The sequence below is a fragment of the Anarrhichthys ocellatus genome, unplaced genomic scaffold (assembly GCF_004355925.1).
Source record: "Anarrhichthys ocellatus isolate YVR2014 unplaced genomic scaffold, GSC_Weel_1.0 scaffold2, whole genome shotgun sequence".
Classification (NCBI taxonomy): domain Eukaryota; kingdom Metazoa; phylum Chordata; class Actinopteri; order Perciformes; family Anarhichadidae; genus Anarrhichthys; species Anarrhichthys ocellatus.
The window spans coordinates 4611900-4635977 of record NW_022280032.1 but is presented as its reverse complement, the minus strand read 5'-3'; the positions used below and the strand labels follow the sequence as shown (position 1 = coordinate 4635977).

The window sequence follows — 24078 nt, the reverse complement described above, 5'->3', positions numbered from 1 at the left end:
CGCTGTCTCTCTTCTAAATCTTTATTTTTAACCACTCGAAATACTGTTCTTCAAAAAACCAAAAGGGTGTTTGAAGCAGCTCATCGTGTCCATGAAGTATACGGGACGCATTGAGAGTGAGACTCAGTCTGTAGCTTTTACCTTACAGCAGATAAAACCTGTTCACCATTATTTCTACACCAATCTTTAGCTTCAAATGAGGTCACAGACACGTAGCCACAATGAATCAGGGATAGATCCATAACCATGAGGCTCACATGCATATTCATGGTTTCCTTTGAAAGGTAGGAAGCTAAAGAATATTAATCTAATGTAAGGAAACATATTTATATTACCACTCCGGGGTTAATAAAGATGCAATAAAGGAAAAAATAAGATTTGTATGGCTGTTCTCTCAAAATGAGGTTCTCATACTGTGAGCCAGATATCTCCACTTCAGTAGCACTTAGCACTCAGTTTCATTCCTGTCTATATTCTGAAGAGTTTTGGAGTTTGTTCATTCATAGCCTGATGTATGGCACATAAAGGAGCGATGAAAAGAAATATCCAGAAACTCCCTCTGTAAAAACCTTTGACTCTCCTTTGTCCAATGTTCAGATTTCTCATTTGGAAATGTATGCAAAGAAATTACACAATATTTGTTTCATTAAAGATAACTTTTAGATTTGTTTACTACGAGCAGAGGAGGAATCTGAAAATGAGTTAATTGCCTGCTGGTGAATAATTCTGGCTGCAGAGGTGCCACAGAGACTATCATGCCTTTTTCAAAGTGGACTTGAACATCGACATGTCAGATTAGACAATTAGGGATAATTAGAGAACAAAGATATCATAATAATTAGTCTCAGATATAATATACGGGTAAAAGCTTTTATGACACTAATAGCAGCTCTGTGTCGTGCAATTCATACTATTGTAATGTGGTTCTTAGTGCAGCCCAAACGCATCTCATCTCAAATATGTTTTTCAGAAACAAAACAATAGAAAGAGACAAAAGCAATAAGCCAGAGAAGATAACAAAGAGTAGCTGATAGATGGAAACATGAGGGTTTCTGTTGAATCATGTGAGTGAGCGATCCACTCTGTACACTTACAAACGTCCCCAAAAAAAGAAGAGCAAATGGCCCCGATGAGAATGGGCCCAACAGACACAAGCAGCCCCACAAAACAGGAGAACCAACCTCAGGGCAAAACGTTTCTACCTCAAGCAGAAATAACATAATTAGAGTTATTCTGGATGTGTCAAGAGTTAGAGCTCCAGCTGTTTAACATGGAATTAATTATGACTCGTCACGTGAGGAGGTGTGCTGATGCTGAAGGAAAGTCAAACTTTGTGAACTGAAGATACTGAGGACTGACAGATTGTGGTTCTGTCAATCCACTGACTCCAGGTACCGTTACAACAATGCTCAACACAACCTCCACACCGAGACTTATTTGACGCTTTCTTTTTGGTTCAAAAAATAAAAATATGTTTTAAGTTTTATAAAATTCCATTCATTATAAAAAAAACATATGCAAATTTGAAAAATACACCATTTGCAGACTTCTTTTTTTCTACTCTGAGGGATTGTGGCGCACCTTCAGCAGCTTATTTGCATGTTTCTCTTCACCTATTTATATAGTATATTTTGAGCTAAAAGAGAACATTAAATAACTTTCCTTCTGTCTTTTGCAGAAGGAAACTGACATATTTTAACATAAGCATAACATAAAATCTAGGTGAAAATCAGTTAATGCATAAAGTAATGGCAGTTATAGCATACTGTCACTTTGTGGTGAGTGGATTAACAGAAAACCAATGCTACGCAAAAGAAACATCATTGAACAATGAAAGCTTGCAGACTTTGTGGCATCACCACGTGTTGGTCTTTCTGTTTCATGTACATGCTTTCAGCTTCATGATACAAAAGTCGAAGGCCAACACATCGTCTCGCATGCGTCGTTCTTACCCAGGTTGGTGTACGTGGCGCTGCAGTGGCTGGAGGCGGGAGAGTGGGAGCGGTGGGAGCGACTCCCGTCCTCCTCTGGCTCTCCGAGGCTGGCGCTGCCCTCGCTTGCCGAGGCTGGTGGGGCAACCTGGCTGGCATGGCCCCCCTCCCCAAACACCAGACCCAGATTCACTTTGGCAGGCAGGGAGGCGACACTGGGCAGCTCCGGATCCCTGGCATTGCTGGCGCTGACTGGTACCTGGCTGCAGATGACAAGAGAGAGGCATGGCTCGTACGGTTATGAAAATGTGAAATACTGGCTGCATTAACAGTCTGATTAAATTAGCATTGTTTTCTTTTCTCCCTTTTGTTTGTTATCTACGGTAATATTGTTAAGTTGGTTAATTATTCTGTTGGTGGTGGTGGTGGTGTTCAATTCTGCATGAAAATCTCTGCAAAACAAGTCGTAAAAAGAACCGGATGATGATAGCGAGCTCCGTTGCTGCGACGGTAGTGTTTATAGTAATAAACAAGCTGCTATCTGTCATCTTTCATTTTGTCTATGACAGATAACTGTATCTAACATCACAGGATATGAAGAAAACACATAAAACAATGCTTTTTTTTATCTGGGCAGTTGTTGTTTTTTCTAAGCTTTTAAATTGCTGTCTGCATCTCTTTGTCGGCTCATTTCTTTCTTCTCAGCAAGGGATGAATTAGAGTTACAGTTGTAAAGCGTGGGGCTCTTGAAGCCCGGTGTACTTTATATGCAACTACACATACGTTGCCTGAGGGAAAGGGTAAAAAAGCGACAAAGCAGGTCACAATGGTGTGTGAGAATGTGTTTTGAAGATCCCTCTGTGATGGCGGGGGTCTATGGTTTGAGGTGTTTGATGAGGTGAGATGAATTTCATCTACCACAGCAGATTGATCAAAAGGTGTGATGATGAGGTGACAGACTTAAATGTGATTATTAGCCGTCTTTAAAGAAAGAAAAATCAGATACAGAACAAAGTTGCAGGAGTGTATTAAGGCATTCTGCAGCATACAAGATAGACTAAAAAATAAAAATAAATTGATCTCCTTGTCTGCTGACTGATATATTTAAAGTGCAGTGACATTGATGTGAACTGTAACTTCATGAACTCCATGTGAGCAGTAAGGAGTGCGGCGTTAGGAAACACGACGTCTGTCGTCTTGATGATCTGTTGCGTTTTATGTGTTTTAATGCTGATCTCACAGAGATGAATAGATAATGTTCCCGATAACGGCGGCCATATACTTCATAACGTACTGACACTGGTCTAGCTGAGCACTAGAAATCTAGGTCATGGCTTACAGTTACTCAGAGTGTGTTGAGATCGCACAGTGACTCTAATCACAGTGTGAAGGCTCTAAGGGATGCTCTGACGAGACGTGTCCTACACTGTAGCTCGTTGCCTCCAGCAACGCAAGTTGAACGGGCGATCCGCCACATACGGTGTGTGTCGTCGTCAGGAAGTGACAGGACCACAATTGCACACGGGGCCTGTGTGTGTCACCATATCATCGCGCTGCCAGTAAAAATGTTTGACACGTCTGAAGTGGTCGGAAACCAGTTTGAATTGTAAAGGTGCCATGTGAAGTTTTTGAACGGGCACATCTAATATGTAACATGTAACACTAAAACTCTTTCTTAAAATAATTAAGAAATGGCCCTTTCAAGTCTTAGCAAGTCTTGTCTGTCAAATGTAGACCCAAGTTTTGAGATTGCTGATGGTTATATGAAACTTTCTACATCTGTTTTTTTGGTATCATAATGTCAATATTCAATTAACTAGCTGATGTACTTTTATCCCGTCCTAACACAAACATTGGCTACTCTAGAGCTGCTAAGTAACCAACAGCATTATGTCAAATTCTTACAGCCCTTCATATTAGATGTGCCCTTCATCTCAAAACACTTAACACGCAATAACACCGACAATGTGCTATGCAGAATGCAAACTAATGTATATAGGCATCTGGATGAAGCAGGGAGTGAAGGACAAGTGCAGCTGCACAAAAATAAGAAAAGCTAAAAATCACATTTCGTTCAACAAAGCCGTTGCTTTTAATTAAAGTTAACAACAACATCAAGTCACAATCAGATTTGTTTTTTTTCAGTCACCTGGGCATCTGTGTGTTGCTGCTCTGCGCTGATTGAACCTCAACAGCTGGTGTTTCATGGAGAGCCACCTGGGATCAGTCGTTCTGATCACAGTAAATAAGATACCCAAAGCAACCTGGTTACTGCCCTGTGATCTGATAACAGATCAGCCGTGGCCTTTCAAAGTGACCTGAAACTACAGCCTCGGGCCACCTGGGTTGTGACCACCCAGGTCCGGTGACATTCTAAACTACTGTAGATTTGAACCCTGATTGTAATACACAAAGCACCTGTGGCTGGCCCCCCTGCCACCTGCTCTAAATGTCAGATGTTGTTGTGGTGGCATATTGTTCACGGTTCTGGCACTGCTGTTTTAATCTTCTTTATCTATTTATCTTCTCTGTCCTTATGCTAAATAATAAAGAAAGTATCTAAAAATGAGCTCAAAGTAAAACACAAAAAGGTAAAATTTCGCAAAAAGTTCACAGAGCTGGTGCCATAGCCGCAGGTGATGTCGTGGGTGAGGCAGATGCCAGTAATGTTTGTATTAGCCTGAACTAGATGTGTCATTTCCTTTGACTATTGTCAATATGATTAATGATTTATGTGATCATGTGCAAAAGTCCCTACTAAGAAGAAGTATATGCAGCTCAGGTGATGACGTCCACCTGAGTGTTTTGAGCCTCAAGAAAACATTTTTACAGCGTCTTGAGCACATGTAAGAAGAACAAAAGAAAAACAACAAGCTGGCCAGTTATTCCACTCAGTCACAAAGAGTGTGAAAGTGCTGAAACTGACGCTGGCACAGTTGGGCTTAGAATACAGATGTTTTTAAGGTTTAAGTTCCACAATTAAACTCAGCAATATCTAATTTCATTAGCATGTCCTCCAGACACAATGGAAGCTAATCTAAAAACAACTGCTATTACACCACCATTTTGGAGACAAGCATTTCATACGAAAGTGTTTTTGCAATATTTTCAAAGAAAACACCGAGCTGCCCATGTGTCTGTCTCCACCCGGGGCTCTGTGTCTGAGGAAAACACCACAGCTGACATGTTTATGATCCGCCTTTGTAGCTCAAAAGTCCTCTGTGTCTCTTTTAAAGAGGGCCGATCAATAGCCTCTGAGATGCCACAGTGCATTACTTTTGCACTTGCCAACAGCAGACAGTGGATATAAAAGGCCCATCATGCTGTTGTGATCCGACTAGAAGACAAAGAGTAAGTAAACTGTGAAAAGATGGCGGCGTAAAGAAGGAGTAAAATTGCAAATAAAACCGCGTATACTGTAATAAAGTGTACTATAATAGATGTAGAAAAATTTACATAAAAAATGTGCCAGTGGCCTGACTTGTACATGTTTCCTCTTTTATTCTTCCCTATACTGTCTACACGAACAGGTGTCAGAACATAGTTCTGGTTTTAACTAACTGAACATATCGTACACAAGGGTACAAGTAATAAGTCCTACTGAAAACCAAACCATTAACAGATCATAGTCTACAAAACTACACAAGAGAGCATTAAACCACAAAGAGGACAATTCCCAGAACATAATCCTGTTTGAACAACACACCTTGAGAGGCCCTTGACACAATGAATACCTTTATGGCTGCTACAAGTTTCAATGTCAGGACCTGACTTGTTCAGACAGTGTGAAGCTGCCCCAGTGCATTTCACTGTTTAACAGACATCAAATCAACAATCTCTGATCCACAACACAGTCCAGGTAATCTCAAAAAGCCTCCCCTCCCTACTGAGTCAACAGGGCTTTGAATGGCCTAAATGGTCACAGCTAATCACAGCAGTGAATGAAAGCAAAGGGTTTCAGGTCTTACCCACTGTACTGGCTCACACAGCTTCCCATCTGGAACTCTTGAATACGAGGCAAAGCTGAATTCACATTCTAGGTAGAGCTGGAATTCCAGGACAGCCGGTTGCGAAGAGTCAAAAAGTATTTCCCTGCATGTGTTCCTTCCTCGTTCTCCCTCTTTCAATGCTTTTACCTGCCTACGGTAACGAGTTTTAGTGCTGCAGAGCACGCCCACCCAAAGCCAATAAAATGGCTTCTAGTCAAAAAAAAAACAAAAAACATTGTTAACTCCTCATCTGCCAATCAAAACAAAAAGGTCTGCAGAATGACCCGTGTGACCTGTTCATGACGTGAAATCCCTGACCTGCCGGTCGGTTTACCCAGAGACAAGTCAGGTTTTTAAGAAGTCCTTTTTCTGCTCTACAACATACATTTGCATATTTGTTTCACATGGAGACGTACAATACTACAATATGTCTGCAAAGGAGGTTAATGCCAGCATGTGGGACTCAAAATGTGTTATGCTGACATATTTTCAACAGCAAGGATTAACTAACAAATAGCTCATTTTAGAAACGGCTTTGGTTGCACACACACATTTTTCAAAAATACTTTAAAGCTCCAATACTTTGCAGAAGCACAAAAAACAAAACAAACCTATACAACCTTCTTTAAAACTGGAGGGACTGCAGGTAATAACAATCAGACTAGCTACTACAGAACGTTTCCCTGTGAGACACAAATACATTCTTTCTGCAGCCTTTGATTTTGTCACATCTTCTTTCACACCGACACAGCAATCTCACGCACGGCGGGCGAAGTTTAGCTATTTTCTGTTTATGGGTCAACTCAAAACCATGTGCCAATACCTGAGTTAAACATCAGACAGACAGGTAAGTAACACCGCTACCTTAATGAGTTAATCATTAAAAGGGATAGTGAAGGCTGTAAACAGCAGGGTCACAAAGGAAGAGACGGGTGTTCAGATAAGGCACACTAGACCAAAGTTGAGCTGCTGTAAAGTGTGATGTATTACACCTGGTCTGCTGTAAGTGTGACTTTGCATTGACTTATATTATTGTGGCTAGACAGTATGTGAATTTATTGTGTAGAATACTGCAGAACCTAATCATAGTAAGTGTCAACGTTGTTGGCAGGATATAAGTAAATTCATGTTTTTACAGCTGTTTGGTATTTTTCAGTCCTAATTGCTTATTATAAACAGGAGACGTATTTAGTTTGAGGAATATTATATTAGTTCATCTTCACTGCTGACATCACTCTGGGGACAAATAAATAAATAATGAGTAAGCCATCATCCTCTGTGTGAAGTGAGTTCTACATAGAGTACACCATCATAGAGCCAGTTTCAGCATGGCGTTACCGAGACAGCGCAGACTTGATTCTTGTGCCACTTGTTATAAAGTATGAGAAGAGACAGGAACTGGATGACTTGTGCTGAAACTTTCGGAGCAGAGGAAAAGCAAGGAAGCTGTAAAGGAGACAGAATGGGGACGAGTTGCTGACAGGATGGAGGAGAGAAATACTGGAGAGTTCACAGTGCTCCGGGCTCAAAGGAGAGACATGTGGCGTGGAAGAGGAGCAGAAATCACACCAAATGGAGACAGTGATGGTGGCAAGACAACCGACTTGAAAACAAATCAGAAGATATGGATGATATATCGGTGGCAGAAAAACAAAGAGTAGACAGAGGAAGGTGGAAGTCAAAATGTGACGGATCAGGTGAAAAGATGAACATCTGAACAAGCTGATCATGAGCTAAACGGTATGGAGGTGTGATGAATGCTGAGCAAACAATTCCACAGCGCTATTCCTACTAATCAGTGGCTGTGGGATGCATCGTGTGAAACACACTGGGAGCTAGATGACACTCTCCCGTTACATCGCCCAAAATACACCAAAGTCCAAATGCTGCACAGTGTTTGGCTTCAATTAGTTTTCTGTGTCGATTACAAAGTGAACGGGAGTGTGCTTTCTCTCACTCAGAAAATAACATGACACCCCAGGACCAGATAGTAAGGAAATACTGGAGAGCTTTTGTTAAGAGCAGCCGACTTTCTAACAGTAAATGCTTTCCTGTGACAAAAGAACCTTTTCTTTTAGTAGTTACTAATAGTCAGTTTGCATCATATATTTGGATTTCTTTGGGTGGGAACACATGCATGTACAGAATGTTACACACACTGAAAATACAGCACAGGTTTGATGAGATTTATTAGGAAATTACTACTTACTATTAGCCATGTACATTAGGAGGAGTCAGACGATTCATTATTGAATCACATCCTGTAGAACTTGGGATAAGTTTTCCTAAATTTAAAGTAAAAAGGCAGATCTTTTTTTAACCCTACTAGACTTCATTGATCCAATCATGTACATGGTATCTTAAGTTTGAATGTATCTTTCTGCAGTCAACAAACAGTAAGCTTGTAAATATTGTGCTAAAACAACGATGGAGTGTGCATTATCCAACTTGCTGTCTAAGTGATTAGTACTGCACATATATTATCAGTACTTTTACTCCACAGCTTTCCTGATGAATGAGGGTTTGTTTTGGCCACCGCAGCATCCATTTGACTGATCGCCATCTTTGAGCATATCTGGGCACTTAGCTTAATTTCTAATGCATAAACAAGTCACGTTCAGCAGAAAAAAAGCTTATAATTATGGACAGAAAATAAAGTGTTTCCGGCACATCTGGGTTATCTGGCACCATTAGTTACACCGCAGGAAACTTACCCCGAGAAATGAACACTAAGGGCAACAGCAGTGACAAATAATGAACTTATTATGCAAGAATACAGCAACTGCACTGCCAAGCAGACCGATGGCTGTGAGTTACTGTGTGTGTGTGTGTGTGATAGAGAGAGACTGGGGCTTTGAGGGGCTAAAGGGAATATGCCATCTAAAGCAGTGATTAATAGACTAAAGGTGGATCCAACTGCTGTTGGATGGCTTGTAACACACTGTGGGGTCCCATTCTGAAGGGAGACCTGCTAAGCACAGAGCCTGCTGTTCAGGTAATAGATGGCATTAAGGAGGAGACCACATAGGCGTGTCCATGCACTTGGCGAGCAGACATGCCAAATTAAGATCAAACACCTCTAGAATCTGTGATGAGCGATCTGTATGACAGTGGGAGAAGCATCCATAGCACTCTGGAGGAGCAGCTAGCAAAGGTTGAGCATCTTGATTGTAAGCTGGGGGCCATGAGTGCTCTGAAGGGAATGCATGTGGGTGATGGCAATGCGGGCATTGCATGTGAAATAATTCATTAGCTCAGTGAGAGGTGATGAAGGAAGAGCAAGCGTGGACTTTGACAGATTACCCAAAATTCCACTGCAGGCTTTAAAGACAAAGATATATTGAATGTAAAAGCAATATTCATCTTATAACAGCTCAAAGTATCGTTTACCTTTTACAAATCCCTGTTAAAGTGTTTTCTGGTGGAAAAACTTCCCCTTGAAGGTCAGTTGAGGCATAACTGTCTCGGTCTACAGGTCTTTTCTACTTTATGTACTTTATGCCCGAGTGCGTGTGTACCTAGCAAATAATAAGATGCCAGTTTTTGATCCTCATTAACCCTTACTAATACAAAGGGACATATGCACCTTGCCCTTGTTAATTCTTGGTTTGGGTTTATCTGGGAGTCCTCTGCAATAGGTGTTTAGTTTAGTATCTTTTGTGTTTTTTCACAGTATTCTCATGTTTAACATATTACCAACTGGGGACTTTGAATTGCTACCGTTACAAGCTTTACTCTGGTCATGGGGTATCTTTCAATACAGTGGCATCAGACATTAAAACTTTGGACAATCTTGGACAAGTACCTGAAATCCTTGCTGATGAGATGAAGAGATGTTGGCCCGGAGCTCAGAGGTCCAGATTCCTTGCTCTCATCAGGTGGCAGCAGTGCATTTTCTCTGCACTCCTCTACTCTTAGTTCTCCTTCTCCGTCACCAGGGGTGCTGCCGCTTTCTGGTTTGTAGGTGAAGACGATGGTTGGTTTCTGTGTGGGATCCTCTGGCTTGGCCTCGGTGAACCAATGATGCTGTTGGATGGGTGGCGGTGGAAGCATGTGAATGACGGTTCCGTCAAGCCCAACAAGCTTGCCTTTGTCCTTCTCTCTCTCCACCCTCTCTCTCTGCTCATCCTCATCTTTCCGCCGACGGAAAAAGCTCTTAAAGGAGATCCAGCGTTTGGGTTTAGAGCTTTCCGTTGAAAGACGTCTCCCCTCTCCACCTGGACTTGCTTCACCTTCACTTGGTCGTACAGGAGAACTGGAGGCAGAACTCTTGGTCCAGTTGCCAAAATGTCTCTGGATGATGTTAGAAGCGTGGTATGGGGAAGATGTAGATCTAGGAGGGGGGAAGGGGGCATTGGGTTCTGACCGGGGGCTGGAGAGTGGGACGGCAGCAGAGGCACTCTGGGATTTCGACAAAACTTTGGAGGGCGTGTCCTTTTTGGGTTTGGAAAGACAGCTGTCAGTTGCGGAAAAGAGAGACTTGGGCCGGGTGAGGGTCTCCTTCATGGCATCAGGTGGGAGGGCGTAAAGCTCCTCTGAGCTGTTATCATTGACTTGTATTGAGGGCGACTCTGGAGGAGACTGTGGAGGCTGGATGGAGGCAACAATTTGTAAAAGCACAGCACTGGCCTCCTCCCTATGGCATGCCACGGTCCCAGAGGACAAAGCTATGTCTGTATTGTCATCTTTACTGCAAGTGGCGTCTTCACTTGTCTTGCAAGTGTGTGCAACAGCATTGGCAGTAGGGCTGGTTTTAGGTAGGTTTGCAGTAATGGCAAGAATGGAATTTATTGATGTAGTGGGAGAGAGGGCTCCAACTGTGGAGCTCATCACAGTGTTGGTCACAGTTCTAGAGTCTGTAGTGGTTCGAAGATGTAAGTTTGGTGCTCTTGACACTGCCTCAGGTGGACCTTTTGTCTCTTCAGAAGAGGCTCTCTCTGATGTGCCTCTACCAGAGATGGTTTTCTCGGTTGAGGAGGACTGGACACTCTCAGAGGACCCAATCTCTTCATAAGTATGGCTTGTTACCCGACTGCCTACCCCTTTTGGCTGTGGCAGTTCCCCACTGAGTCCCAAGAAGCTCTTGTACACAGCTAGGTTGTCATATGCACTTGGATTGATAACAATAGGTACCTTAACAGCATTCTTGGAGCTGCGGGCATAGGCTGGTTCATCTCGAATTATAATGGGAAAAGGAGGCATGCCTGCATTATTGAAACTGTTAAACTTGATCTCTGATAAGTTGGAAGATTTCACAGGTACAGTTCGGGAGGAAGACAGCCCAGCAATTGGAGAAGTGGGAGCTGACTTGTGGCTGAGGTGTTGAGTAGGGATGGAGGGGCAAGGATTACTCCCAACCCCTAGATCCATTTTAGGTATCTTTTGGCGAGGACTTGTGCTTGATGTCCACACCTCTTGGTAGCGTATGTTCCCTGATTTCTTACGGTAGGTACCTGGCATTGCTACAGATGTGGGTGATGTTGGCATCACAGGAGAAGGAGAGAGAGGGGAGGTTGGAGACAGTGGCTGACCTAAAGGTGAGCTACAAAACGATGTAGGGCTGCAAGGCTTTGACATGATTTTGGGTTTTGGAGTAGAGTCTAGATTCTGTTCATCTTTGTTGGCCATGGATGCTGACACGTCCACCACGGTGTAAGGCTTACAGATCAGGGATTTTTCCAAATTCACTATACGGTACGGTTTAGCCTGCTCCTCTGTGGGACTAAAACTGATTGTGACAGGTTGACCTGGAAGTGCCTGGGGCATTGGCGTGCCTTCTCTGCCATCCTGCTCTTCTAATCTAATGGCCAGGACAGCCTTGTGTGTTTCAGTTACCTTGAGTGGACTCAGAGCTCTGTGGACGGGCTCCTTTTTGGGGGGGGAAGTGCAGACGACAGGTGCCTTAGAAGATGTGGGAGAATGCAAGCCATTTCGAAGAGTAAAGGGGGCACCGCTCCCACTGCTCGAAGTTGTTTGAGAATCTTCTGGTCGCGACGACGAGGATTCCGGAGAAGTGGTGGACTCTGAATTTGATAGGAAACCACTGCCTTGCATGTCATGGGGCCCATAAGGAAGAAGAGCTCCATTGGAGTCCATGGAGGGGTATCCATTCAAGATCTCATCATAGCTATCGTCATAGTCCACTGCACAAATCCGCTGCAGTGAGCGGTTGCGAAGTGGCACGGTATTCCACTTTTTCCCTGCAGCAAAGGGCACCGGAGACATTGTGGCGGCACGGAAATTTGAAAACCGTGGCTGGCCTCGCATTCGGATCTCCATGGCTAGTAACTCTTCATCACTTTCATCCCAGCTTTCATGTTCATCATCATCCCTTTCAGTGTCTTCGTCCTCATCCTCCTCTTCACTGGAAAACTCGGGGTAGCAAAAGCGACCACCTTCTGTGCTGATGACCTCAGAGCTGTCGCTGAGTGATACACGTTTTTGAGTAGTACCGCCGCCACCACAAGTGATGCTTCCCATGGCAAGACAGCTTGACGCTGGAAGGCCTCTTTCCAATGACCGTCGGTATGAACTACTGATTCTTCCCCAAAACAAATCCTTGGACCCGGAAAGGGGTGTGGTGCTAGGGCCAGGGCCTAACCCTGCAATTTCTTTGAGGACATCTGTAAGTCCACTGTTGTTATTTCCACTCGGGGTCCTTGGGCTAAGTTGTCTATAACCTTCAATCTCCTCACTGCCATCTTCTCCTTCGTTGTTGTTGCTGGGCCCACCAAGCCTCTTACAGTTCAGTCCATTGCGATTCCAGACGGTGAAGGCTGATGTTATGCCCTGTCCCAAAACATTTGGCGGCCGTTGCAGGTTGCCACCTGAATCCAGTCCTGCAGACGAGCAGGGCAGCATCATAGTGGGCTTAACAGCTATGGTTGGCTTCTTAGCCACAGGTGGACGGAAGTGTCCTGAGCGGGCAGACCCACTGCCGGCCCTCTGGGAGTTGATGGTAAGATTAGTGTTTGCTCTCGCCCCGGCAGGGGGTGGATTCTGTTGCTGAATTGTTGGGGACCTCTGCTCAGAAGGAGGCTTCCCTTTACTACTCTGAGCCAGACAGTGCAAACTCTTGGGTTTAAAGCAGTTCTTGCACTCGCCTGGTTTCCACACGTGTTCGGTGAAGGTGCTGCAGGCGGACATGGCTGCTGGTCCGGTGAGTCAGTGGACAGGAAACCCCTCCATGAAGCTACGGGCTAGAGGAAGTGACTGTAGTGCAACAATGATGAACACTATTCAAGCCTCAAATGTGGGGGGTACTGCACCTGAAAAGGAGAACAGGAGACAAAGGTATAAATGAATTTAAGTTTTCTTCAATTAAACATTTATTTGATATATATTTGGCACAAATACATCATCTAAACTAACTGCACAGAGTAGTTAGAAACTACGTTAACCAAAAGATTGACCCAAACTATCCCAGATCCCACTATACAATGAATACACTTTCACACACAGAGCTGAACTGAAGTAAAGAGGATACATTGGGGCAGAAAGAGGCACATAAACTAAGTGAGAGAGAGAATGAATTAGGAAGGTAGTGCTACATTTTCACCATTAGGTGGCAAACTTCCTCTACATAGCAGCCTGTCTATCCAGCGGGGCAGTCATCTGTCTCTCCCTACACCCTCAACTGGACCGGTAAGAATTGAAAAAGCAAAGGGGCAGACAGGAAGAGGATTAAGAGAGCTTATTTCTGAATCGCTGTCCTGTGTTGTTGTTGGCCATTTCAGCCGGGCTTAGGTGAGATAAAGGTGCTGATACTACACATTGAATCAAACACTTAATGTCCTAAATCCTATGAACTAGATCAATTACATGGAAAATGGAAATCAGAAGTGCTTCAGCTGAATTCACATGCACTGAAGTCTGACAGGTGGCAGTCAAGTCTGAATGTAGATTAGTTACATATTCTGTGTTTTCTGTTTTCCAACAAACTAGACTTGAAATTCAACAAGTGGGAGAAGTGTTTGGTAGTCTAAAAGTGGGGGTCTATGTATTTAAATGGATTTAATTTCTACACCCTTCACATTAGATGTGAATGTAAACAACCTTGAATCTGAAAGTTGGCACAAAGTAAGTTATTAAATCTAAAGAGCACGAGTATATTGCTAAAAAACAACCAAACAAATATGTCACTCTCCTTCTACTGTACTACATATTGGCAATAAGCCATCAATAATCACATGTGTGGATATTTAAAAAAATGGTTCCAAATGGCGACTAAAATAAAAGGTTTAAAAATTCACACCATTCAGTCTTTGCAAGATAACAAAGACTGACATGTTAAAACTTGAGCACAAGCATGGCATCAGGTTATCGGGACCAGCACAGTCATATCAGACACATCCTGTTTTCTTCTGCCGCCACGTCCCACAGCCTTTAGTTATTACACAGTGAAAAAGTATTCAATTAGACTACCAACACTTTGGATGAAATGTCTGGGTGCACCACTTATTTGCTGTATCAATCCATTTATAATAAGTGCCATGTTGCTTAAATAACCAGTTCAAATGAAGTTGTTACACAAAAGTCTGTTTGATATCACTCTTGAATCTGTATGTTACATAAGCTGGTACTGTTTCCACATTATTTCTACAACTGAAGCCCTGCTCTGGGCAGTTTAAGGAGAGTACACGGAAGAAAGTGAGGTCAGTTAATGGCATACAGGAAACAAAACTAATAAAAAAGCCATGAAACATTATAGAATAGAAGTAAAACACAATTTGGTTCTTTTGAGATAATCCCCTTTGCCCTGAAGCGCGTCAACATTAGCAGCATAGTTTGGTCTGATCATAAAGTCTCATCTTACCGTGGTTGTTGCTGTTGTCTTGTTGAAATTGTGTTATTACAGTGATTCTATTGTCGGTCTAATGCCCAATCAGTCATACCGATGCAGTCGAAACCAGTTAACTGACATTTCAGTTCTGTTTGTTTCAGTTCATTCATAAATGTTATTCAACCACAGCCCATGAAACTCACTCAAAACATGAGGTGAGATTCAAATGCATGGCTGACATTTAAATTGAATATATTTCGGCCTCTAGATTTTGTAGATACAAGGTTTAAAGATGAAAGATTTGTATTGAGCGATTGATCGTTCCCTCTAGACCACAAGACTATAGTTGTCTGCTGTACCAACCAAAAGAGAGAAAACACACACAGCTCATCCTAAAGGAAAGGGACAGGCAAGATATTACAGGCTTGCAACTGCTATTGACTATTCTCCCGGCTGCTGGAAGAAATCGGCTTTTCTTCCATGGAGATATATCAATAGTTTAGAGCTCCTTCCTGTAGCCAGGAAACCTGATTAAGTGATATTTGCTGAAGCGGTATTTCATCTACTGGCTGGGGTGTGATAGCTCATTCAGCTCTGTTTGACATGTGAAGGATTATTATGCAGCACTTGAATACAGTATTGAATCTGAGGAGATAAACCGTGTACATACTGTAGTGTGAGATATCTCAGAGAGATGAACTTTTAGATATTGTTTGACTTTGGATGATGATAAATCAAATAAATAATGGCCGCACAAACATTGCCCAATGAATCCTTAAAGAGTGGAACATACAATAACTGGAAAAAATCAATAAGCGTATACAACCCTGGCCCTCCATCTCTTCCATTCTGCTATAATTCAAGAATGTGTGTCGTTTCATGGGTGACCCAAACCTTCACTTCATCAAATGAAGCTGGGACGATGCTTCACTGTGGAGCTGATATCGACGGGGGCTCCTCGCATCCATCTAACAAGGTCATAGGTGTCACATCCTGCACGGAAGGATGTTACCATGAAAACGCCCCAAACCTGCCCGGGGCCAGACACAATGAAGCAGGAACTCCTGAATCAAACTTTGCTGACCGAGCCGCAATGGGCAGGGGGGGGAAGATTTATCCTGTTACACCGCAAAGGCAGGACAGGAAACAAAGGCTGTAATTCAAACAATATCATCCAAAAAGCTGCCGGATGGACGTGACACGTACGCACTGTTTCTGTGGCAGACTTTCAAAAGCACAGCCCAAAACAAATAAAATAAAGAATTACTTTGTGTCATTACAGTAAATTTGTTGCTCCGCAGATGGAACTAAAGCAGTACTTTGCTCATTTACAACAGCACCCAGAATCCTTTTCTCTCATGCTCTTGTCCTCCTTGAAACACGACGGGACACACTTTGTTTTGCACAGCTGTAATCCAGCTGTTGTACAAGTATTTTTCATGAGAAGGCATGAAACAAGTGCAATTAACATGGATTCCAATATCTTTTTGCACATTGAGACAAAGCTGAATTTGCTTTTAGGAGATCGACACCAGACATTATTTCTTCCCTGACAGACAGCAAGATAAAGATACTTTGTTCAAACGGGCTAGATGGAAGTATGAAAAGCATCTCCCTTGCTGCGTTCTAATAAGATAATTCAGTTTTCCATGCTTTTGTGTTTCTGAGAATCAAGAAATATCCCATGTGTGTGACGTCGTCGCCTCTTTTCCACCAACAGAAACCCTCAGTAGAAAGGATGTGACAGCATATTTTACTTTTCCCTCAGCCACCATTAAAATTCCGTCGTTGTCTTGAATACATTTTTTCCTTCCCTCTACAGTCGGGGGCTGATATGACACTCCCCTCTAACAGCCAGAAGAACATTCTTCTGTTTTAGTTCATCATTAAGCCGAAAGGCAAATATTAGTGCCATGTTGTTACTGACGAGAGCGCCCGTCGCTTTATCTAGAGTGACAGTTGTGCCTCGAGGACACCAACCGTCCCATCTGCCCAATAATCCTGAAAATCCCGAAATCATGAAGTCTAGTATTTTCAGTTCACACAGCTCAAATCATTAAAATATGATAACTCCAGATGCCACACACAGAGAAAGAGAGAGAGTGGGGAAACCTCCGTCTTATGTAACCGTCTTTGGTTGAACATGAAAATGATTCTATCCACCGTTAAACTCGTTGCAATTCAAGTGTTCCTACTCGTGCCCATCAGCCAAACAATGGACTGCTATGTTTGTGTTCCCTTCATTATGTAACAGATATTACGCAACACAATAGAAATGGGATGAATTACAATACAGCATATCTGTTTGACTACAAAACGCTCCACAACACAAAGAAACACGCACACACACACACACACACACACACACACACACACACACACACACACACACACCATTTGTGTCTTCCTTAGGTGGGATTGTTCTAGAATATGGTCTGTATAATAGACAGTGTGTTTTTGATCCGGTCTTTGCGTGTGTCCACAGTGCGACTCTGCAACATATTTGATTGGAGAGATATGAAGCGGCACTAAGATGCAGACAATTATTGGAAAACGTGGTGCAGTCGGACATATTTTCTCTCTTCCTGCAGGTTTCTGCCTCTTCTTTTCCTCCAGATGTTTTCTGACTTCACCGTCAAAACCTCAGTGAAACCTATTTTATGGAGTTACAGCTAACCACCTCTAATATTATATTATATAATATTAGAATTATATATATATATATATTATAATATTATATTCTATATTGCATATTATTTCCTAAAAAGTTGAGAAATACAAAAAACAAACAAATGCCGGCTATAACTCGTCTCCACTGATGAAACATTGGTATTGATGTCTGCTTAGTTATTCTCCTCAGTCTTGTTTCTGTTTATCACTGCCGTGCCTGTCATGCATATTTGATGAGGCCGAGGCATTAGTGTCGATGATTGAAATGGATCCCTGAGGCATAAAGACTGATGACTGTCTGAGCTGAAGGAACGCCTGCTCTCCGTCAAACGTGTAATTGTATTCTGTCGAATGAGATTTAGAAAGATAAAAAGTACACGATCAACGCAACGCAGAGCCATCTGTTTCCTGAGCAGGAGTCCGAGACACTGGACACGCTGGGAGCAGTGAGTTTGTGTTTAAGTTGCGCTTCCATTGTTGCGTTTGCGGGCCATTTAATAAAGTAATAATGATGAGGCCCGGGCATGGAGCCTGAATCGGTACTGTGTGTGTGTGTGTGTGTGTGTGTGTGTGCACGAGCCAATCATAAGAAGAGCTCAAGCCTAGTGTATTTGTTCACTCTGCTCAACACTGCGTCCCATTGCGCTACACTTATTTTGTTTAGTAAATGATCATTTTCATGCATCAGGACACTGCTCTCTTCTTTGCAGATTACACTGTCAGAATCCATCTGGACCCAGACGCTACAGCCTCCATCATATAATTGTATTAAGTCTGTTGGGGACCAGAAGTTTAGATCACCTGCCAGTTCCAATGAAGATCAGAGACACACTGATGACCAATTTCGATTTTCCATGTACAATACATGGAAAATTCATTTTTTGGGGGATAATTCTATGTAATAATGGTGAAAGACATTGGGTGAATTGCTCCCAAAAATACACAACTGTACCAGCGGAAACCAAATGCATCTTACTTACTGCCTCCTGATGGCTGAATGTGGTCAATATTTATATGTACTTTCAGAAGATATGTGTCTGAGACAAACCGTACTTGTGGATGATTAACGTACCAAAATCCTACAAATGAGTGGGAAGCTTTTTCAATCACTTTCATTTTACTGTACAAACTTTGGTCTACACTGCATGTTTCTATTAGAGACTAAAACACATGTTTTAAAATATTACTCACATATCTGAATCTTAAGATCACTGAATTAGACAAGTGATAGCCCGGGTAGACTTCGGTCGTCTATTGCCTGTGTTCAATTTGTGACTGGCATTATGAAAAGCCTGCTAAGCATTTTTAAAGATGATTTTAAGATGGTCCACAGCTGGAGTTTTGATTCTACATCTAGTGCTTCCATGTAGCTGTTGTGTGCCGTGTCATGTCCCCTGTGGTGTGTCAACAGGTCGCCTGCAGCATGAGTGAGAGGAGGAATAATTATGTTTTAACACTCAGCAAACATGAGCAGTGAGGCTCTAAATACAAGGACCACACAGGGAGTTGAGTGTGAACGAGGCAGCCTGAGGTTCTCCCGTTGAGAAGCAAATCAATGATCTCTGATACATTTGGAGGGTTATTATTGTGTGCATTTGACCTGAATAGCATTGGACAAAACGTTTGTAGCTGCTGACAGGATAGACACACCGACATGCACATTAACACTTTCTGGAGCGAGTAGCTGTAAAAGGTGAAGGTCAGGTCACAGATGCCTCACTGCAGAGGCTGCACTCATTATCCTGCTGTTACACTCAGCTGACCTCCAGTCTGTCTCTCCTCTCATGCTCAATGGTTTTCCATTCACTAAAGCTATTGTCTTTCTTCCTACTCCATTCTCCCTCTTCCAAAATGTGTCTTTGTTGTTTGTCTTTTTCCCCCTGTCTGTTCAGTCTCTCAGTCTCTCTCTCTCTCTCTCTCTCTCTCTCTCTCTCCTGAAATATGTAAGTCCGCTTCCCTTCTGTCCGTCTTTGCCTCAAACAGAACTGACTGTCACACTTACATTTTGAGAATCACCACCACCAAACACCAAAGAGGAAAGTGACCACACACAAACAATTACTAAAACTCTACTGAGCCCTGACCAGCAAACACACACTCTGAGACACACTTTCACTGCACTAGTTACTGAAAGAAAAACGCTTAAATATTGTGAACACAAAAAAAAATGCCTCGACTTCAAAATACATTGCTCAATTTGTAACTTTTGTATGCTATTCCATGAAGAATGGCAGGTAGTTGACAAAATAAATACAGAAAATAATATCAAGTCTTAAATAATGAATGGGAGTAAGAATACTGCAGCCTGTTTGTCCATTAGGACACCGACAGTACTACCATATCACATAAATCTGTCCAGACAAACACACATAAATCAAATACAAATAAATACCGTGAATCATATATTTGTCCATATTTCCACTCAGTAAGCACTCAGCTGCTTCTATCCACACTCGAGCAAGACGCTGAACGTCGAACTACTCCCGATGGTGAGGACAGGATGTTGCTGGGTCGCTTCCTGTGATTGCAAAGTGCTTTGGATGAATGCAGTTCAGTCCATCCATAAGTTGTAATGATGCTCGAACAGCTCCCATTGCCACTTTGGCATAAACATTAAGTTGGTCTGACGCACCAGCATTTCATGCACAAGCAACGATGTCATTTAAAGCACACTTATCTCAACTGTGATTTGACTATATTGAGGAATTTTTTACTGATTTAATTATGGATCCAACTGGTTATTTTCATTACTGATCAATCTGACAATTTCTTTCTTTATGAATCGATTCAGTGTTTTATGCCCGTCATACTTTCAGAGCCCAATGTGACACATTCAGATTATTTTATGTGGCCAACAGTCTAAAACAGAAGAAATTTTAAATCTTGTCAAATATGAAAATAATTGTCAATCGAATAATAATTCCATCTTTAGGTTTAATTAATCCATATGTTAAAAACAACTTCAACTGGTTATTTCATTGTTTTTTTCCTCTGTGTGTTCAGTGGAAGTGAGCGTTCCCATCTGTGCTGTCAGAGATTCTGATTGGTGGGGGTCGGCCACAAGAAGATGTAAAAAAATCTCACGGCTGTATGAAGGCAACTGAGGCTGCTGGCATATGCCGAGCGTGCAAAAACACACACAACACACACGTATTCACACAGATTGCCTCCATGCATGAGTCAATCCCATATTCCCACTAAAATGCTGGAAAGCCAGTGGTGCCAGTTGTGGCTTTCTCTCAGTGACGGCGATCTGAAAACAACAAACCAGTCGCACGGATGACAAACACCACACAGACCAACAAAAGCTCTGCCTCATTAAAAACAAACACAGTCACATATGATGGGGAATCCAGAACTGGTCTCTTGTCGTTTTCTTTCCATCTGCTCCTGGTTTGATAGCAGCAAACGCGGTCTGGTGAAGGGCCAGATGAGATGCTGCCTGGTGCCACTACCGCCGAGACACGAGCCCCATGGGACTGCCGAGTGAGACCCGGACTTGAACAAGGATGAGAATAACTTCTGAGGATAGAACTTTATACACTGAAAGCTACCTCGGTGAGACTAATGCATAAAACATGTCCCTCTGCACGTGACTAAAAATGCAGAAATAGTTCAAGAAATCAATTTAGCACGCAGTGAACCGCAGTGATTTTAGCAATACGGATAACGTTATCACTGTGCAATAGGAGAAGAGATGAGGAAGACACCCTCTCAGTCTGATTACCTCTTCTCCGTTTAACACAGGCGGCAACCTCCGGTTCTGATAAGTGAACCCAATGTAAAAGTGTCTTAAACTTGCATTCTCTCTAATGGCCAGCAGGGGGCGACTCCTCTGGTTGCAAAAATAAGTCAGATTGTATAGAAGTCTATGAGAAAATGACTCTACTTCTCTCTTGATTTATTCCCTCAGTAAACATTGTGAACATGAGTTTATGGTCTCAATCGCTAGTTCCAAGTCTTCTTCAATACAGCATGATGTTCATTTAGTAAATGATGGTCTGAATTAGAGTAAAACAGACCATAAAGTAGATACAGAACCTTTTAACTGTATCCAAACCCATTTAACGGCAGTCAGATATGTGTAATGTTATTTAAACACCAAGTGTCTTAGCTCTATTTTCCAGTGTTGCACAGCTGTTACACAAAGGGAAGTATTTCAATATTAAAGGCCTATTTTTTAACTCCCACACCTCTAACACCCTTTCATCGTACACACCTGAGGCCTCCCTCATCACTTCCCAAATCAGTTATAGCTCAGTGAGCCGATATGCCGATATGAAATAAAGCGCTCGAGACAGACTGTGAGAATGTCACCGTGCATTTAGTAGCCAGATAAGAGGTCCACCACCCTGACCTCATCTCTGCTGACCCCCCCCACCATTTCCACCTGGGTGGATTGATCCTGACTCAGGCACACCAGTGTCTGGCTGATGGAGAGAAGGGGAATCGATGACAGTGACTCTAGGTGTTTGTCAGTGTGTGCTTGTGTGTGAGAGTGGTGGGAGCATGTGACTGCCGGAGACACGGTGAGAGAATGTATGCAAACAGTGTCTAGATGTGAGCTGTTTGAACAGCAGTTCAACCCCCGGTGTTTGACTTGAACATGCCCACTTCACAAACTCAGAAGATGCATTCAAACCCATAGTATTACCCAGTAGAAGCAGTATGAGTCTACTACTGCTACTACTCTTTGACACAAGTAGAGATGTTCTGAAACCATTTTTCTATCCTTCCCAAACTCCCGAGTACTGATCCGATACCAGTGTTTTAAAAAGAAAAACATAGGCTATTATTCCACCACTTTATACTACTTACCCTGAATAGATGTGATATGATTACTATTGTTGTGTCCTGGCTCAGGTTAAGCCCTTTGTACAACATGAACAAATACATAAACGGAATGAAGGCCATAGAACTTTCTTCTATCTAGTTCGACAGATTTTCCAGAGTAAAATATTGTAAATAACACTCTCCGCTACCGGCTGAACTGTAACAAGCATGTGCAACTCTAGAGGGCAAAAAAACAGCCTCATTTCTGTCATGCATTAATGGCTGGAGCACCCCCCCTCCCCCACACACACACCTCTCCAGGGCTCGAAGTACGAGTGCCATTTCATTGGGTATTTAACAGCTGTTTAGATTATTACGGGGAGTTAATCACATGCACACAGATATTTGTTCCCTCGTCATATGTATGGAGCATCTATATAAAACGGTGACGATACACTTGACTAAAGAATGTGGATTCATTGTTCAGTCACTCTTGTGATGTACAGACTCTCTACAAGGTGAACTTCACACCGTTTTTGTCATCCGTATACAAAGCATGTTGGTTCCTGGTGACATTTAAAGGACAACATTCACACAGGGGACAAGCTATTGGGCAGAATATGACGCGCTCAGACGTGCAGCGCCGGTGAATCACGGAGAGACTGTGAAAACACTGACCACTGAAAATAAAAGAAAAGAGAGATGGAGAGAGTGAGATGGATAAAAGGTGGAGCGTCAAAGCCACAGACGGGAAAGCTCCCGTTCAGATCAGGTTCTACCACACTCACGTCTCCACAGAGAGGCAATGTTTGTCCCCCGAGAGACGTCAGTGTGCTGAGGACAGGAGCTCGTTTCCCACCCAGAGCACGTTCATGGCGAGGGAGTGCAGCTCGCTGAGCCTGGTACATAATAGTGGAATAACTGAGGCTGAAAGCTGAAGCCAGGAGGAGATGGGATATGGGATTTTCAGAGGGCTTGGATGATAAGACAGCCGTGGCAGTGGGACAGACAGGAGCAGAAAGAGGTGGAGAGAGAGAGAGAGAGAGAGAGAGAGAGAGAGAGAGAGAGAGAGAGCAGGCAGTGGGAGAGAGATGTGCACTGTATTTGTTAAGGCAAAAGTAAGCCAGTGTTTGTCACTGCAAGTTCTTTAAAGAAGAAGCCACCGTCATTTATTGTTACAGTATTATATCAAAGCTTTTAAGATGCTAGGAGCAAAATGGGCCAATAACCACACACACACTGTGTGACTTTTTGCCACGCTTAATGCTATGGAACATGCATGATATCTATGTTCAGTTAGTATAGCTGCTCACACCTGTAAATAATGCAGAGCTGTTTGAGTGAGTTATAAGAGATCATTCCAGATGATCATGTCCTTAATGTTTGCTCAGTCCCATCCGTTATTGATGAAACAACATTGATGATGTTGTTGTTTTTTTCATTTCACTGGAGTACATTCTCTCCTTGCAGGACCAAAAAATGTTAGTGAAAAAGTTAAAACCAAGTGCAGATTAGCCTAAGGTTGGTGGTTCGATCCCCAGTGTCCTCCAGTGTTGAGCCAGACCATGAACCCAACATTTGTCTCACTTTGTGTGTGTGAGAGTGAGTGAGTGAGTGAGTGAGTGAGTGAGTGAGTGAGAGACAACTTCTGCCAAGTGAATGTAATGTAATGTCATAAAAAGAACATTTCACTATAATTGAACACTGATTTGTTAACGGTGATATAGATAACAAAAGTTGAGTTATAAAAATCTGACAAACTTACTTGTATTATACATACAGGATATGTTGCTTTTCCAAATTATATAATGGAAACACCACTTCTAAATTACCTGAAACATATATCTGGGACAATTTCTCCTTACTGACTGTCTGACATATACACCAATCCTGATATTAATACGTCTAGCTCTAATCTGCCCCGCAAATTCAT

General features: G+C 42.6%; 1 protein-coding gene across 5 annotated transcripts in view; it reads right to left on the bottom strand.

Annotated features, from left to right (window-relative positions):
- Positions 1-24078, bottom strand: part of peak1 (pseudopodium-enriched atypical kinase 1) — an 83401-nt gene that overhangs the window by 8894 nt on the left and 50429 nt on the right. For all 5 annotated transcript variants that reach the window (XM_031868655.1, XM_031868690.1, XM_031868665.1 and 2 more), the window contains 2 exons: positions 9726-13188; positions 1953-2194 (listed from right to left, as the gene is read on the bottom strand). In XM_031868655.1, the coding sequence (XP_031724515.1) occupies positions 1953-2194; positions 9726-13066 (3583 nt within the window). In that variant the 5' untranslated portion in view covers positions 13067-13188. The remainder of the gene's footprint in view (positions 1-1952; positions 2195-9725; positions 13189-24078) is intronic.